The sequence below is a fragment of the Bos grunniens genome, chromosome 26 (assembly GCF_055505025.1).
Source record: "Bos grunniens cultivar Pamir isolate PY7600 chromosome 26, Bosgru_T2T1.0, whole genome shotgun sequence".
NCBI lineage: Eukaryota > Metazoa > Chordata > Mammalia > Artiodactyla > Bovidae > Bos > Bos grunniens.
The window spans coordinates 11,049,425-11,066,668 of record NC_141190.1 but is presented as its reverse complement, the minus strand read 5'-3'; the positions used below and the strand labels follow the sequence as shown (position 1 = coordinate 11,066,668).

Genomic DNA, 17,244 nt, shown 5'->3' with positions numbered 1-17,244 from the left:
AATCCCTTTGCTCTTGGAGTTCTCTTTATGCAGGGGATGATCTCAATGTAGAGTCAAGGACTACTTCTAATTCTTGGCCAACTTGGCTGCTGTGTAAATGAAAATACCCTTGTTCATGGGGAGGATGGGAATACCCAATCAGTGCCCCAGAATGGTTGCTCAGAAACAGTAGCTGAAGGATAATATCATCTATTCTTATCAGCTCTCAGGGGTGCATTTAGAAGTAGGAATTTAACTATACTAGAGTTGCTACCTGGTAGGAGCTTTCTTACAAGTAGAAGACAGAAGGGAATTCTTGTGAACAATGACTTCCCAAGTCACTTCAACCTGCCATTTGAATGAAGTAAGAGCTTACCTTTGTATATTATTAGAACTATTGGGATGAGGAGGATCAGGAGGGCCCATAAACTGTTTGCGTGAGATCTGGATCCTGTAGATAGGAACATTGTACATGATATATGAAAGTATATACTTCTTAAGATTATTAAAAAAAAGATGAAAACAAAGTACTCAAAGAGTCAAAATGGATTGCCTTTTCTTCATATTTTACAGTGAGTTTGGAAGAAAGGAGAATATAATCATAAAAAGAAATAATAACCTTTGCATTTGGTGTTGCTCGTTGGTGTGCATTTCTCAATGATTCCATGTTCACACCTAGAAAAAAATACAGAGGGAATTCAAAAATTCTGATGGACTGATTCCTTGATCATTTTCAATAACATACTATAAATCCAGGGACATTTTATCCATTTTTGCATCTCTGGCAAACATATTCCCTCAAATATTTCTAGATTAGCATTTTGTTGTTGTTGTACAGTCACTCAGTTGTGTCTGACTCTTTGCAGCCCCATGGACTGCAGCATGCTAGGCTTCCCTGTCCTTCACCATCTCCCAGAGTTTGCTCAAACTCATGCTCATTGGGTCGGTGATGCCAACCAACCATCTAATCCTCTGTCATCCCTGTCTCCTCCTGCAATCAATCTTTCTCAGCATCAGGGTCTTTTGCAATGAGTTGGCTCTTCACATCAGGTGGCCCAAGTATCGGAGCTTCAGCTTCAGCATCAGTCCTTCCAATGAATATTCAGGGTTGATTTCCTTTAGGATTGACTGGTTTGATCTCCTTGCTGTCTAAGGGGCTCTCAAGAGTCTTCTCCAATACCACAGTTCGAAAGCATCTATTCTTCGGCACTCAGCCTTCTTTACGGTCCAACTCTCACATCCATACATAACTAATGGAAAAACCATAGCTTTGACTATATAGTCCTTTATCAGCAAAGTAATGTTTCTGTTTTTTAATACACTGTCTAGGTTTGTCATAGCTTTTTTCCCAAGGAGCAAGTGTCTTTTAATTTCATGGCTGCAGTTACCATCCACAGTGATTTTTGGAGTCCGAGCAAATAAAGTCTGTCACTGTTTCCATTTTTTCCCCATCTATTTGCCATGAAGTGATAGGACCAGATTGGAGAAGGAAATGGCAACCCAATCCAGTATTCTTGCCTGGAGAATCCCATGGACAGAGAAGCCTGGTGGGCTACAGTCCATAGGGTCGCAAAGAGACAGACATGACTGAGCGACTAAGCATGCATGCCTAATGGGATCGGATGACACGATCTTAGTGTTTTTTAGCATCTACTTGGTGCGAATTCATGACATAATTTGGGTGTTTGGATGAAAAATATCCTAAAGAATGACTATGGGTTAAAAATACCTTAGGGTTACAAATACCTTGAGGTTAAAAAAAAGGCATTAAAATATCAACATGTGAGAAAAAAGATGGAATAGACATAAAAATAAAGTTTAATTAGCTAATAAACGTAAAATTATAAATTTCCAAAAGCAATTTCAAAACAGTCATAGAGCAATTAAATGGTCAGACAATAGCCCACTGCCCAGCCTGCTGCTTATGGAGTCTACTTAGCTAGCCCCTTAAAGGCCTCCTCTTTTATATCAATTAGTGATTAGGGCACTCAAGAAGTTCCTGTAGGATTTTCTTCAGACAGCCAAATACTGACAAATTGTCTGAATTATAACCTGGCTCTGCCCATTCCCTACCTAGGTGAGCTTGGACAAATTTCTACAGCACATACTACCCAATCTGATTGTCACAGAAATGATGTTGATAAGACAAGTGAGTATTATTTGCATCCACATTCAAAAAAATAAGATCATGGCATCCAGTCCCATCACTGCATGGCAAATAGATGGGGGTAAAAATGGAAAGTGACAGACTTTATTTCCTTGGGCCCCAGAATCACTGCGGATGGTGACTGCAGCCATGAAATTAAAAGACGCTTGCTCCTTGGAAGAAAAGCTATGACAAACCTAGACAGCGTATTAAGAAGCAGAGACAATACTTTGCTGACAAAGGACCATATAGTCAAAGCTATGGTTTTTCCGTTAGTTATGTACGGATGTGAGATTTGGACCATAAAGAAGTATGAGTGCCGAAGAATTGATGCTTTTTAGCCCTGGTGCTGGGTAAGACTTTTGAGAGTCCCTTGGACAGCTAGGAGATCAAACCAGTCAGTCCTAAAGGAAATCAACCCTGAATATTCATTGGAAGGACTGATACTGAAAATAAAGCTCCAATAGTTTGCCCACTTGATACAAACAGCTAACTCATTGGAAAGGACCCTGATGCTGGGAAAGATTGAGGGCAGGAGGAGAAAAGGGCCACAGAGGATGAGATGGTTGGATGGCATCATCAATTCAATGGACATGAGTTTGAACAAACTCTGGGAGATAGTAAAGGACAGGGAAGCCTGGCATGCTGCAGTCCATGGGGTCGCAAACGGACACGACTTAGCGACTGAACAACAACAAAATGAGTGAGGAAACCAAAGTGCAGAGAGGTTAAGTGATCTTTTCAAAATCACCCAATTAATCGGAAGAAAAGTGAAACCTACAATGAGGTGTCCTATCTTTGGGTTAAAATCAAGCACTTTAGCATGAAAGACAGGTCCTTCATGATCTGACCTGGTTCCTTCTCAGTCTTTCCTAAACTCCAGCCAGGTCCTTTGTTCTCCAGAGCTTCCTTTTGCCTTGTTGCAGTTGCTGTTCCCCTGCCTGAAATGTCCTTTCTGTTCACACCAGGTAAGTATCTTTCCTTCCTTTTTTCAAGACTCAAGCCATGTGTCATATCTTTACCCATCCCCCAGAGTTCAAAGGTTTTCCTATATAACTCAAAATCTGGAACACAAGTCTAACCATATGGTCTGGACATAATAACCATCATCTTCCTTGACACTCTCTGCCTCTAGCCTTAGATCTTCAAGACCAGGCATGCGTCTGCATACATCAATGGCTTGAGCAGCCAGCACAGAATCAAGCACTCAGGAAGTGTTCAATAAATGTTTAGACACAGGATGTTTGGGTGAAAAAATGGTTGTTTAGTTTCTTGGAGTCAAAGCAAAATTAAAACCCAAATTCTTCACTCTCAGCCAGTGCTGCTTCCCTTTCAGGAAATCATTTTCTCTCAAGATACACCTACTGTTTTAACCAGAGAAAGACTAAAACTTACGTGGTGCAAGGGTTACAGTGTTCACACGGAGAACTGTTACAAAAAAAGTTCGATTTGCATCTGCACTTGGTATTCCGGGTCCGAGTACAGTTTTGTTCCACTTCTAGCCCTAGAATACCAATTTGATGAATGAACAATGAAAAGGATGGGCAGGAGCAGCATGCGTTTTTGAGATCCAGTGCTGACATCAGCAATCAAACCATCAAACCTTTAGTAACATATCTAGCGTTTAAATGCCAAATAGACAATCCCAGGTTGAAAGAGCTGAAATCATCTAGCAGTGTTTTAAGCACACAGACAATCCAGCAACCTAGACAATCCCACCTGTACTTAAAATGGCTCCCCTGTTCTCGTCTAGAGCCTGGCTACTCAAAGTATGGCTTATAGATCAGCAACCTCAGCATCACCCAGGAGCTCCGTCAGGCCCTGCCCCAGACCTACTCAATCAGACCAATGCCAAAACCCTCACTTAGAGATTCTGATTTAATTGCTCTGAGATGGGACCTGAGTGAGAGAGTGAGTGAAAGTCACTCAGTGGTGTCCAACTCTTTGTGACCCCATGGACTGTAGCCCACCAGGCTCCTCTGTCCAAGGAATTCTCCAGGCAACAATACTGTGGTGGGTAGCCATTCTTTTCTCCAGGGAATCTCCCCGGCCCAGGGATCAAACCTGAGTCTCCTGCATTGCAGGCAAATTCTTTACCATCTGAGCCACTTAGGAAGCCCTTGAAATTGGACCTAAATGTGGGCAATTTTTATAGCTTACTGTTTGATTCTACTATACAGTTAGGGTTGAGAAACACTGCTTTAGAGCCCGCATAGGGACAAGAAAAGCTTTATGTCCAGAGGGTTCTTGATGTTCTTCTTAACAAAACTGGGAGTACTTCTGCTTTAATCTGAACCCTCAAGATAGACTGGAATATCCATGAAAATTCAGGTCCTCAACAGTAATTATCAGGACAAGCCAGATCCTCAGAGAAATGGGGAGCAGTCCACCCACCTCTTGGGTTTCTGTGTCCTTGTATCTGCAGGCTTCTGAGCTCTTTCTGGCTAAGAACAAAAGTCATTTTACAAGCATAAATCAAGGCAGGAAAGAAAGTCCCTGCAATTCTGGTTAGAGCTGATGGGTCCTGTTCACCATGCTTACATTTAGTCATTCTCTTACATCTGGAAGAATTGCCTAGAGTTGACCCATAAATGTCCAGACCACTCATTCACTGGGTACCTGATCCTGCTTCATCCCCATCAGCCCCACCCTCTCCCTCCTGTATGTTGACATAGCCCTAGCATAGGTCCCAGTTTCTGACTGTATTATACATGGTGCTACATGCAGTACCATGATTTGTCCCTTTTGAATGTTTTTTTAAGACACTTACCATGTTCTTCATCACAGATACTACATCTTATGCATTTGTCAGAATGATGGCTCTTGTCTGTGTACTCGTTCCCCTCTGAGCAGAGCACACATTCTGGTATATCTCCGTCGTGTTTGCAATCACCGTTTTTCCGTTTGCCTGCCCATGGGGAAAAAATGGAACAAGTGTTTAAACACAAGTGTTTAAACAACAGCAAGGGAAGTCTGCAGGGATGATAATAAAACACTCCTGAAACAGGAGTGGAAGGGCTAAGCTAATGAAATATAAATACAGTAGTGGAGAAGGCTGTTGAAAAATCATATCAAGAGACAGAATTTCTCCCAAGACAAAAGCTAAAAGAGTTACTGAGAGCCAGAGATCAAATTGCCAACATCCGCTGGATCATGGAAAAAGCAAGAGAGTTCCAGAAAAACATCTATTTCTGCTTTATTGACTATGCCAAAGCCTTTGACTGTGTGGATCACAATAAACTGTGGGAAATTCTGAAAGAGATGGGAATACTAGACCACCTGACCTGCCTCTTGAGAAACCTATATGCAGGTCAGGAAGCAACAGTTAGAACTGGACATGGGACAACAGAGTGGTTCCAAATAGGAAAAGGAGTACATCAAGGCTGTATATTGTCACCCTGCTTATTTAACTTATATGCAGAGTACATCATGAGAAACGCTGGGCTGGAAGAAGCACAAGCTGGAATCAAGATTGCTGGGAGAAATATCAATAACCTCAGATATGCAGATGACACCACCCTTATGACAGAAAGTGAAGAGGAACTAAAAAGCCTCTTGATGAAAGTGAAAGAGGAAAGTGAAAAAGTTGGCTCAACATTCAGAAAATGAAGATCATGGCATCTGGTCCCATCACTTCATGGGAAATAGATGGGGAAACAGTGGAAACAGTGTCAGACTTTATTTTGGGGGGCTTCAAAAATCAGTGCAGATGGTGATTGCAGCCATGAAATTAAAAGACGCTTACTCCTTGGAAGGAAAAGTTATGACCAACCTAGATAGCATATTGAAAAGCAGAGACATTACTTTGCCAACAAAGGTCCATCTAGTCAAGGCTATGGTTTTTCCAGTGGTCATGTATGGATGTGAGAGTTGGACTGTGAAGAAAGCTGAGCACCGAAGAACTGATGCTTTGAACTGTGGTGTTGGAGAAGACTCTTGAGAGTCCCTTGGACTGCAAGGAGATCCAACCAGTCCATTCTGAAGGAGATCAGTCCTGGATGTTCATTGGAAGGACTGATGCTAAAGCTGAAACTCCAACACTTTGGCCACCTCATGTGAAGAGTTGACTCAATGGAAAAGACCCTGATGCTGGGAGGGATTGGGGGCAGGAGGAAAAGGGGATGACAGAGGATGAGATTGCTGGATGGCATCACTGACTCAATGGATGTGAGTCTGGGTGAACTCTGGGAGTTGGTGATGGACAGGGAGGCCTGGCATGCTGTGATTCATGGGGTTGCAAAGAGTCGGACACGACTGAGGGACTGAACTGAACTGATGCCTACTTTATTTTTTTTTAATTTTATTTATTGATTGATTGATTTTTGGCTGTGCTGGATCTTCGCTGCTGCACAGGGGCTTTCTCTAGTTGCAGCGAGGAGGTGCTACTCTCAGGCTGTGGAGCGCAGGCCTCTCGTTGCGGTGGCTTCTCTCGGGGTAGTGCACAGGCTCTAGGGCACTCAGGCTTCAGTAGTTGTGGCACATGGGCTTAGTTGCCCAACAGCATGTGGAATCTTCCTGGACCAGGGATCGAACTCACGTTCCTTGCATTGGCAGGCAGATTTCTAACCACTGGCCCACCAGGGAAGTTCCTATGCCTACTTCTATAGGATGATTAGCAATAGGAACATATGAAAAAGAGGTCAGAATGACCAAAAGCACTGGAAGAGATGCCTTTACCAGCTTTGGGGAAGGAGGGAAGAAGGTTGCTAAGTATATATTCACAGTAAGAGATGACTGCCACTGGCCACTGAGATGACCCAATTCTTGCTCTGACTTCTCATTTGACTTTCCAAAGTCCACAAATCCTGGTTAAGAATAGTACTGTTTGAGAAAAAGAACATTTGAAGTTCTAAAGACTCTGGCTATATTTTTAACAGCAATAACATCTTTAACAAGCTGCTTAATCTCTCTGAGCCGAATTTCTTCATGCATGTGATGGAGATAATCACACTTCGTTTGCACAACTAAAAGAACTGCAAGGGACCTGCCCAGTAAGTGCTCACAGTTTCCTTTTCACTCCTCTTTCTTTCTATTCCTTTGCCACTAAGTGGCAGAGTATGTTATGATGTGTAGGTTTGCTATCTTAATACACAAAACTTTAAATCATATTCATGTTTGCTTTCCTTTAAAAATAAAATGAATCACTGGACTGCTATTAGTAAGTATTATACAACAATGGCCTTCCCTGAGAGCTTAGTTGGTAAAGAATCTGCCTGCAATGCAGGAGACCCTGGTTTAATTCCTGGGTCGGGAAGATCCCCTGGAGAAGGGAAAGGCTATCCACTCCAGTATTCTGGCCTAGAGAATTCCATGGACTGTATAGTCCATGGGGTTGCAAAGAGTCAGACATGACTGAGAGAGTTTCACTTTCTTTTTTCATACAACACTGTCTTCTGGAAAATTCATTTCCTTAAGACGTGTTTATGAATACCTATTGTGTGCCAGGCACTTTCTGGGAGCTGGAGATACCCTTGGAAGACCAGTCCTTGGTCTCCAAAGACTTCACATTTTCAAGGTATAAGCAGGCCATGCACAAATAAATACAGGATGGCAAGTGGTGATAATTGCTGTGGGGGAAGCTAAGTTATAGCAAGGGAACAGAGAAAGATGAAAGAAAAAATATAAAGGGACATTTAAGAGAAAAGCCTAAGTAGTGACTAAACTTGTTATAACTAAACAAAAAGAATAGGCAAAATCTAATCTGCCCCCCTCGTATGAACAGCAAACATAATTTATTCTGTTTTTCTCAGGTATATGACTTTCTTAATAACTTCATAGCATTCTTTTTTGTCTTCTTCTTAGTTTTTTAAAAAACTTATTATTGGAATATAATTGCCTTACAACGTTGTGTTAGATTCTTCTGTACAACAAAGCAAATCAGCTTTATGTATACATAAGAATCTGCCTCCCAATGCAGGAGATGTGAGAGACACAGGTTCAATCCCTGGCTCAGGAAGATCCCCTGGAGGAGAAAACGGCAAGCCACTCCAAATATTGCCTGGAGAATCCCATGGACAGAAGAGCCTGGTGGGCTATAGTCCATGGGGTTGCAAAGAGTCGTACACCACTGGGCAACTTTCACTCACTCTCTCACTCAGGTCCCATCTCAGAGCAATTAAATCAGAATTTCTAAGTGAGGGTTTTGGCATTGGTCTGATTGAGTAGGTCTGGGGCAGGGCCTGACACTCTGCATTTCTAACAAACTCCTGGCTAATGTGGATTTTGCTGACTTATAAACCATACTTGGAGTAGACAGGCTCTAGATGAGAACAGGGGAGCCATTTTAAGCAAAGGTGGGGTTGTCCCGGTTGCTGGCTTGTCTGTCTACTTAAAATTCCACTAGGTGATTTCAGTTCTTTCAACCTAGGGCTCAGAAACAGGGTGTACATATGACAGTTCAGTTCAGTTCAGTCACTCAGTCATGTCCAACTCTTTTCGACCCCATGAATTGCAGCACACCAGGCCTCCCTGTCCATCACCAACTCCTGGAGTTCACTCAAACTCATGTCCATGGAGTTGGTGATGCCATCCAGCCATCTAATCCACTGTCGACCCCTTCTCCTCCTGCCCCCAATCCCTCCCAGCATCAGAGTCTTTTCCAATGAGTCAACTCTTCGCATGAGGTGGCCAAAGTACTGGAGTTTCAGCTTTAGCATCAGTCCTTCCAAAGAACACCCAGGACTGATCTCCTTGCAGTCCAAGGGACTCTCAAGAGTCTTCTCCAACACCACAGCGCTCAGCTTTCTTCACAGTCCAACTCTCACATCCAAACATGACTACTGGAAAAACCATAGCCCTGACTAGACAGACCTTTGCTGGCAAACTAATGTCTCTGCTTTTGAATATGCTATCTAGGTTGGTCATAACTTTTCTTCCAAGGAGTAAGCATCTTTTAATTTCATGGCTGCAATCACCATCTGCAGTGACTTTGGAGCCCAAAAAAATAAAAGTCTGACACTGTTTCCACTGTTTCCCCATCTATTTCCCATAAAGTGATGGGACCAGATGACATGATCTTCATTTTCTGAATGTTGACCTTTAAGCCAACTTTTTCACTCTCCTCTTTCACTTTCATCAAGGGGCTTTTTAGTTCCTCTTCACTTTCTGCCATAAGGGTGGTGTCATTTGCATATCTGAGGTTATTGATATTTCTCCCAGCAATCTTGATTCCAGCTTGTGCTTCCTCCAGCCCAGCGTGTCTCATGATGTACTCTGCATATAAGTTAAATGAGCAGGGTGACAATATACAACCTTGACGAACTCCTTTTCCTATTTGGAACCAGTCTGTTGTTCCATGTCCAGTGCTACTCTAATTTATTGTAACATTTCAGACAATTACTTTACATGACTGTTCAGAAAATATTCTCATTTCAGATTCCATGGTGGAACAACAAAAGATTAGTGGATTAGTATACAGAGAAAATGAGAGAAGGAACATTTGAGATTTATGTTAAATTTTAAAAGAAAATTCCTCACTTACAGTAGCTCATTGTCATTCATGAGAAATATGTTATAAGGCCATCACAAATTCTCAGTTTCACTTATTCCAATATAGCATGTCATTCCATCCAGAAGAATGCAGGTAAAGTGTATATGAACGCATCAGATCTATTCAAATGAACCCATTCAAATGTATATGAACCTGTTATAATTCTTACAATGGTAACAATACATGATAATAGTAACACTCATTGAGCCAAGCGCTCTGCTACACACTAGAAACACATTCCATTTGTTGTTCACAATAATCCCAAAAGGTCAGAACTATTACTACTTCCATTTTACAATTAAAGAACCAGACTCAAAGAAATCAAGTATCTTGCCCAATGAAGCTTGTAAATAGCTAGGAGAATCAATCATCCCTGTGTGCCCAGGATGTGAGACTGTTAGTGCTAAAATTGGGGAAGTCTCGGGCAAACCAGAATATGCTGGTCATCCTGTTAACTGTCAGAGGGAGGACCTGAAAGCAGTGTCTGATGCCAGTACTTAAACTATGAAACACAATTCAATACCTGCTTGGTAAAGATTTCAGCTATCATATTGCAAACTCTTAATATGACAAAACTTTTCAGGGGCTCTGTCCTATTTCTCTGCCTTCATCTCACAGTCCCAGTGGCTTATCCGCTGCACTGGAGAATGTGTGTACCAGAGCATGATTCTTTACTTGCTTTCCTTTTCCTTTCTAACATTGTCCCATAACTGTCTCTCGGAAGTCAGTTTGCCTTCCTGGGATCACTTTACTGGGGAGCTCTTTACTGGGTGTGCCCACCATGGGTGCCAAAAACCTAACTGCAAACGGTGATACTACACAGATCAACACATGACAATGTCTTCACATTTTTCTTAATGTAGAACTTTGTAAAAGACCAATGTTGCAGAGATCCCTGATTCACCTAATATCCATTTTTCCTTCTCTCATAAGAAGAGAATATTTACTAGGAGACATGGCTGCCCTGAGTCAAGACTACATCTCCCAGCCTCCTTTGCATGGCCATATAATTAAATTCTGGCCAATGGGATGTTAGCAAAGTGTCCAGTAATATCGTACAGGATGTTTCCTGAAGAGAGCTGGAATGCACTTTAAAGTTTAATCTGCCCTATTCGCATGAAGAGCAAAAATTATGTATACTATCTTTCCTAGGAACATAAAAATTGTTCCTCGGAAATCTAGGAACATAGAAATTCTTAATAATTTCTTTTGATAAAACAAAATACTACTCAATACATAAACAAGTCATGAAATTTAAACATATACAATACTTTAGTAAACAAAGGCAATGGTATGTCAATAGAAAAAAATAAACAAATGGTGGAAACTCGGAACCAATTTAAATACAGCGCATCGGGGTTCTATATCATTGCAGCAGTTTGTTTAAGAAAACCAAGTCAAAGTACAACTTTAATTGCTTGCCAGTAGAATAATACTGCTTTCTAAATGGGCTGACCTCTTTAATGAATTACCTTGCAGAATGCCTATGGCATGACAGAGATATAATATCACAAGTTCTTTCTTTCTTCCAAAGGATAAAACCTAAATTTATCAAAATATTAAAAAAGGAGTTGTTTTCTTGAAAATAATATTTTAAAATATATTTGTTTCTGAGTATACTACTATATATGCTCACTGTATAAATTTTAGGAAAGTGTAAAAAGCACCTATATATCAACCACTCTGAGATATTATTTTGGTGCATTCCTACACATATATACATGTGAGTGTATGTATGCATACACACCTATGTGTATATGTATGTGTATATATATATATACACACATAGGTATGTATGTGATCCCCTATGTGAATTGACTTTTTTTTAATCAAAAAAGTCCTTATCACATCACCATATTCCATAAGAAGGATTCTATGGTACACTGCATACATTGCATATATATTTTTTGATTAAAAAAAGTCAATTCAAATAGGGGATCACAGAAAAATTACTATAAATAATTCAGTTTATAAAGTATAACTGTATAATTATTTGCCACTCTTGTGATATAGAAACAACTTATTAGAATTCCAGCTTCTTTCTCACTTAAGTCACATCCAAAATGTATCACTCACAATTTCTTTTTTCTTTCTCCTTCTTCCTTTGTTTTTGACAGAAAGAAAAGTTAAAGACTTCAATAATCTGTATAAAAGGATTTCATAGTTTCATTATTTTCCCCATGTATTTTGCCTCCACCTAATTCATTAATAATTTTTTTTAGTAACTCGACTTTACTGAAATTCTCCAAAGCATTAAAAATAATTTTCATAGAAATTAAATGTTTTTCCTGTGTATTTATTTACTGATTTATGTAATGTTAAATTATATATTACTATCGCAAAAATTTTTGGAAGCAATTTGGATACTGATAAGCTTAAATTTCTTTTCAAAAAGGAATAGAAGTGGGAAGATTTTTAGTACATATTGGACACCATCCAGGATGTTTTAGAGATGGAGCAGAGAGAATCAGTTAATCCAGCCAGCAGATCAGTTAGAAATCTCTTAAGAAAATTTATATACATTGAGGTTTATATCAGAAATATATCAGAAACATGATTTTGATTGATACATAGTATTCCAATCTTTGAATACTTTGAAATTTACTTAATCTCACATCATTGGATATCACAGTGAAATGTTATGCATATGTTTATTTTTTACTATTTTTAAGACATTTTTCCACAAATCTATTATAGTATAAGTAGATTTTCAAATTTTTGACCCACATATCCAAATTTCTTTCTTAAAATGTTTTAACAATTGACATTCCAAGAGTGATGTAGGAGAGTCTGCTTATCTCATAAGCAAACTCACTGAGATCACTTCGAAAATGAAAATAAAACAAAGCAAAACAAAAACAGGAAGCAAACAAAAGTCCTTAACAGCTTGATATGCAAAGCATATTATCTTCATTTTAATTTGCATTTTAGCATTTAAAAATATGAGTAAAGATCTCAATTCATAAGACAAATAGATGGTGTTTGTGAGTGAGCATGAAGTCGCTCAGTCATGTCCAACTCTTTGCGACCCCATGGACTGTAGCCTACCAGGCTCCTCTGTCCATGGGATTTTCCAGGCAAGGTTTCTGGAGTGGATTGCCATTTCCTTCTCCTCTCCAGGGGATCTTTCCAACACAGAGGTCAAACCCAGGTATCCCACATTGCAGGCGGATTCTTTACCAGCAGATTACAAAAAGCCAGGAAGCCAGTCTTTATTCTCATTTGGAGGAGACTAAATATAAACAGGCTTAAATATAGTTGGATTATGACAGATTTTCCATAAGGATTGTTAAAACCTGGAGAGAAGGCCAAGTAAGACTGTTAGAATCTTTTCATAAACAGGGCCCACATCTGTTTATCAGCTTAAGTACTGGAGGCCCAGAAAGCCAAACATGAAACCTACCACCATCCTTTGCTGCTGCTGCTGCTGCTGCTAAGTCGCTTCAGTCGTGTCTGACTCTGTGCGACCCCATAGACAGCAGCCCACCAGGCTTCCCGGTCCCTGGGATTCTCCAGGCAAGGACACTGGAGTGGGTTGCCATTTCCTTCTCCAATGCATGAAAGTGAAAAGTGAAACTGAAGTCGCTCAGTCGTGTCTGACTCTTAGCGACCCCATGGACTGCAGCCTACCAGGCTCCTCCGCCCATGGAATTTTCCAGGCAAGAGTACTGGAGTGGGGTGCCATTGCCTTCTCCAACTACCATCCTTTATGGTTCTATTAATCTATTATATATGCCCATGTGCTGTTTTCCTTTATCTTCCTGTCTTCCTTCATGATGCAGCTGGGAAATGCTTATCTGTATAACATAACAGTCAACTCTACTCCGTGTTGAAAATAAAAGTCTGCACAATTGCTTTTTGCTTTGCTTTTAATTTGCTAGTGTTCAGAGGATTTCCGATCTGAAATTGGTTTTCATTTCAAAAATACTGATTTAAAAAAAAATGGTTGGTTTTTATTCTTTGCTTTCGTAGCTCATCTAGTTATTCGGTTGCAAAATGCAAATGTATTTTTCAGGCTTCAGTGCTAGGACAAACATTCTTAGAGACTTTCTGATTGAAGGGAAGTGTTGAGACATATCTCTTAAGGGTAGAAGTTTCTTGCATTTAGAGCTCCACAATTATTATGATACATTCTAACCAGTTCTGATGTGGTAAGTTTTAATATCCACAACTTAGTCTTTTTTGGCTATTGAAAAATGGAGCTAAACAAATAAGTCCTCTCACTTCTGAGTTACATGTCATTTACAAATTATATTTACTCATGTTCACATCAAATCAGTGTGATAAAGATAAAATAAGCTAGTCTTGGAGGAATAAAACCACCGTATGACCCAGCAGTCCCACTCCTAGGCATATACCCTGAGGAAACCAAAATTGCAACGTTCATTGCAGCACTATTTACGATAGCTAGAACACGGAAGCAAGGTAGATGTCCATCGACAGATGAATGAATGAAGAAGTTGTGGTATATATACACAATAAATATTACTCAGTCATAAAAAGGAACACATTTGAGTCAATTCTAATGAGGTGGATGAACCTAGAACCTATTATACAGAGTGAAGTAAGTCAAAAAGGGAAAGATAAATATCATATACTAATTCATATATATGGAATCTAGAAAGATGGTACTGATGAATTTATTAGCAAGACAGCAATGGAGAAACAGACATAGAGAATAGATTTACGGACATGGGGAGAGGAGAGGAGAAGGTGAGATGTATGGAGAGAGTAACATGGAAACTTACATTACCATATAAAATGGACAGCCAACAGGAATTTGCTGTGTATCTCAGGGAACTAAAACAGGGGCTCTGTGACAACCTAGAGGGGTGGGTTGGGGAGGAGATTCAAGAGGGAGGGGACATATGTACACCCATGGCTGATTAGTGTTGATGTTTGGCAGAAAACAACAAAATTCTGTAAAGCAATTATCCTTCAATTAAAAAGTAAATAAATTAAAAAATTAAGCCAGTCTTGGGAAAATAATGTCATAGTTCTTTTTCTTTTCAGTCATGCCATAATGCAGGAGAACTAAATGCTGTAAAAACACTCTCTTCATTATTACCACATGCTAGTCCTCACCCCGATTTTCACCCTGATTACTGGATTTTTTTTTGTTTGCGTGTGTATAACATACCAGGAGGACAAGGCTGACAACAAAACTGGTGCTCACGATACAGGCCTTCTTGGCAGGAGTTCGCTTCAGTAATATTCAATTTCAGCCCCTCAGAGTTGATACCAGCCACGTGGGCATTTTCACCTTTAGACAATGGCCCAGAAACAGAGATAAATATCTGTAAAAGAAAAGCATGAAGAGAATTTTACTGACTTCTGATCTAAGCAACGTGGTAAAAAAGGTGTTAACTCACCCCAAACGGCTGTATTTTATTTGCTGCACACAGATCGACATAGGCTCCATCCTTCCACTGACCCATCTCCAAAAAAGGAGCAGGTCAACCGCATAACAGTCCAAACCTCGGGTTCTCCAAACCACCTGAGAAACAGCATCACAGATGGTAGCTCAAGGGACAACGTAGCAGACTGGGAAAATACATGAAATTTCAAAACAACTGGGCTTGAATCCTAGCTCTGCGGTCGACATTGACTTTAGGCAAGTTAGATAACCTCAGGGATCCTCAAGGTCCTGATCTGTGAGTGACAACAGCAGTTTCTGTCTCGAAGCGCTGAGGATAAAAAGTGGTAATTTCTCCCAAACCTGGTACTTAGCGTACAGCATGTTCTATTTCTTCCTTTTTTATATATAGTGACAGAATAGTCAGTGCTGATGAACTCCTTCCTGGTTAACCAGCACTAATAGGTGACTCAGTAAATAATCTGCCAACAGTGCAGAAGACTTAAGGTCAATCCCCGGGTGGGGAAGATCTGCTGGAGGAGGAAATGGCAACCCACTCCAGCACTCTTGCCTGGAGAATCACGGACATAAGAGCCTGGTGGCTTTCACAATAAATCCAACAGGATTTTTTTCACTTTTATTCAGGAAAAATGAACTTCTTTTAATATTGGTTCCTTTGTTTGGGAGACAAAATCCATAAGGGACACTGTGTCAAATTTATCTTAGTCAGTTGTAGGCTTGAGTTCCTCAGAAAAATGAGCTCCTAAAATGTATAGAAACATTTAGGGTTAATGTCTGTTTGATCCCTTTCTCAGGTTTTCTAAACATTTATTGTTTGTCTCTCTAAACACAAATTTAAATAATCTTTCCTTCTGTGTGGAATATGTAAATTCATTGCCAAGCATCACAATTTTTTAAACTACTAGTTCTGAGGGTTTTTTCCCTCAAGGTCATTTTTCACATTTTTCATGGCATACATTATTTTTTCTACTTCATGGCATGTTCTGGGTTAAGGGAACTAAATATTCTTTGTGTATAAATCACTGTCACAGGAGTCCCCAAATCTTCCCTTTTAGCCTTTCCCCCTTTGTCACCAAAGCCTGCATTGCCAAGTCACAATATACCATGGGACCTCCAAGGAAGGAAGGATGAAGGAGCTGTGGTTGCCATCTTTTCCTTCTGGGATGGCTGATTTAAAAATGCATTTCCAGGGACTTCCTGGTAGTCCAGTGCTTAAGAATCCACCTTGCAATGCAGAAGACATGGATTCGATCCCTGGTTGGAGAAACTAAGATCCCACATGCCATGGAGAAACTAAGCCCATGTGCCACAATTACTGAAGCCCACAAGCTCTGGAGCCCACATACTATAACTAGAGAGAGTCTGTGTGCAGCAGCAAAGATTCACATGTTGCAACTAAGTCCCAGCCCAGGCAAAGAAAGACAGGAAGAAAAATATTTTAAAAATAAATTAAAAAGCAAAAATCCATTACTAACATCCAGACTCCAGGAGAAAAAAAATCACACCAAAATATCAAGAAAATACCTGACTTATCCAGGGTCACTCATGAGCAAAAAAGCAGAGAGCTAGGACTTGTCTAAGTCACCTTACTCATATTACAGTGTTTTTCCTGCTACACCCAACTCACCATAAAATGTAGCTTACTTTTTCTATGTCAACAATTCTATTTAAAGAATAACTGGAACTGGTAAACAGATCAGAGGAATTATGCCTCAGTGTGCTGGCTTCACTATCAAACCACTGCCTTTACAACCCAACAGACATTTCTTTAGCACCTACTCTGTGAATACAGAGATGCGTAACACTGATTATAATAGAAATTATAATTATATTATATATAATATATAAATTATAATTATATGTGTAACACTGTTTATAATCAAAAATGAATTTTAAGTTTCCAAAAGCAGACTTGCACAGGGGCGTGTTATTTGTAATATATTAATCATTTGGGAATTTTTTAATTTCTTAACATTATATTTGCCTGACTTTTACTTTTTAAAACACATTTGAATCTATGGTCTTTGTCTAAAGCAGCTCTGAACTAAAGATATTTATCAGTATCAATTTCTCTTTTCAAGATGACAATTCCTCAACCAATTCTTACCTTCTCTACAGAAGATCATCCTCTTAATATTAGTCCCTCTTCTAAATCATAGAATCATAGCTAATGAACAGTAACTGAATTGAACACTTTAGGAAATAATGTGATTGAAATCACACCAAAGCTTTAACTGTTAAGATGGGAAGGGC

At 39.8% G+C, this 17,244-nt stretch overlaps 1 protein-coding gene across 11 annotated transcripts in view; it reads right to left on the bottom strand.

Moving 5' to 3' along the window:
- FAS (Fas cell surface death receptor) overlaps positions 1–17,244 on the bottom strand; it is a 102,045-nt gene that overhangs the window by 73,571 nt on the left and 11,230 nt on the right. For all 11 annotated transcript variants that reach the window (XR_015155573.1, XR_015155574.1, XR_015155575.1 and 8 more), the window contains exons 2-6: positions 14,755–14,911; positions 4,896–5,033; positions 3,521–3,629; positions 599–654; positions 356–430 (exon numbers count right to left, since the gene is read on the bottom strand). Coding sequence is in view for 8 of the 11 variants with exons in the window: in XM_086378461.1 (XP_086234587.1) it covers positions 356–430; positions 599–654; positions 3,521–3,629; positions 4,896–5,033; positions 14,755–14,911 (535 nt within the window). In the remaining 3 variants the exon portion in view is untranslated. The remainder of the gene's footprint in view (positions 1–355; positions 431–598; positions 655–3,520; positions 3,630–4,895; positions 5,034–14,754; positions 14,912–17,244) is intronic.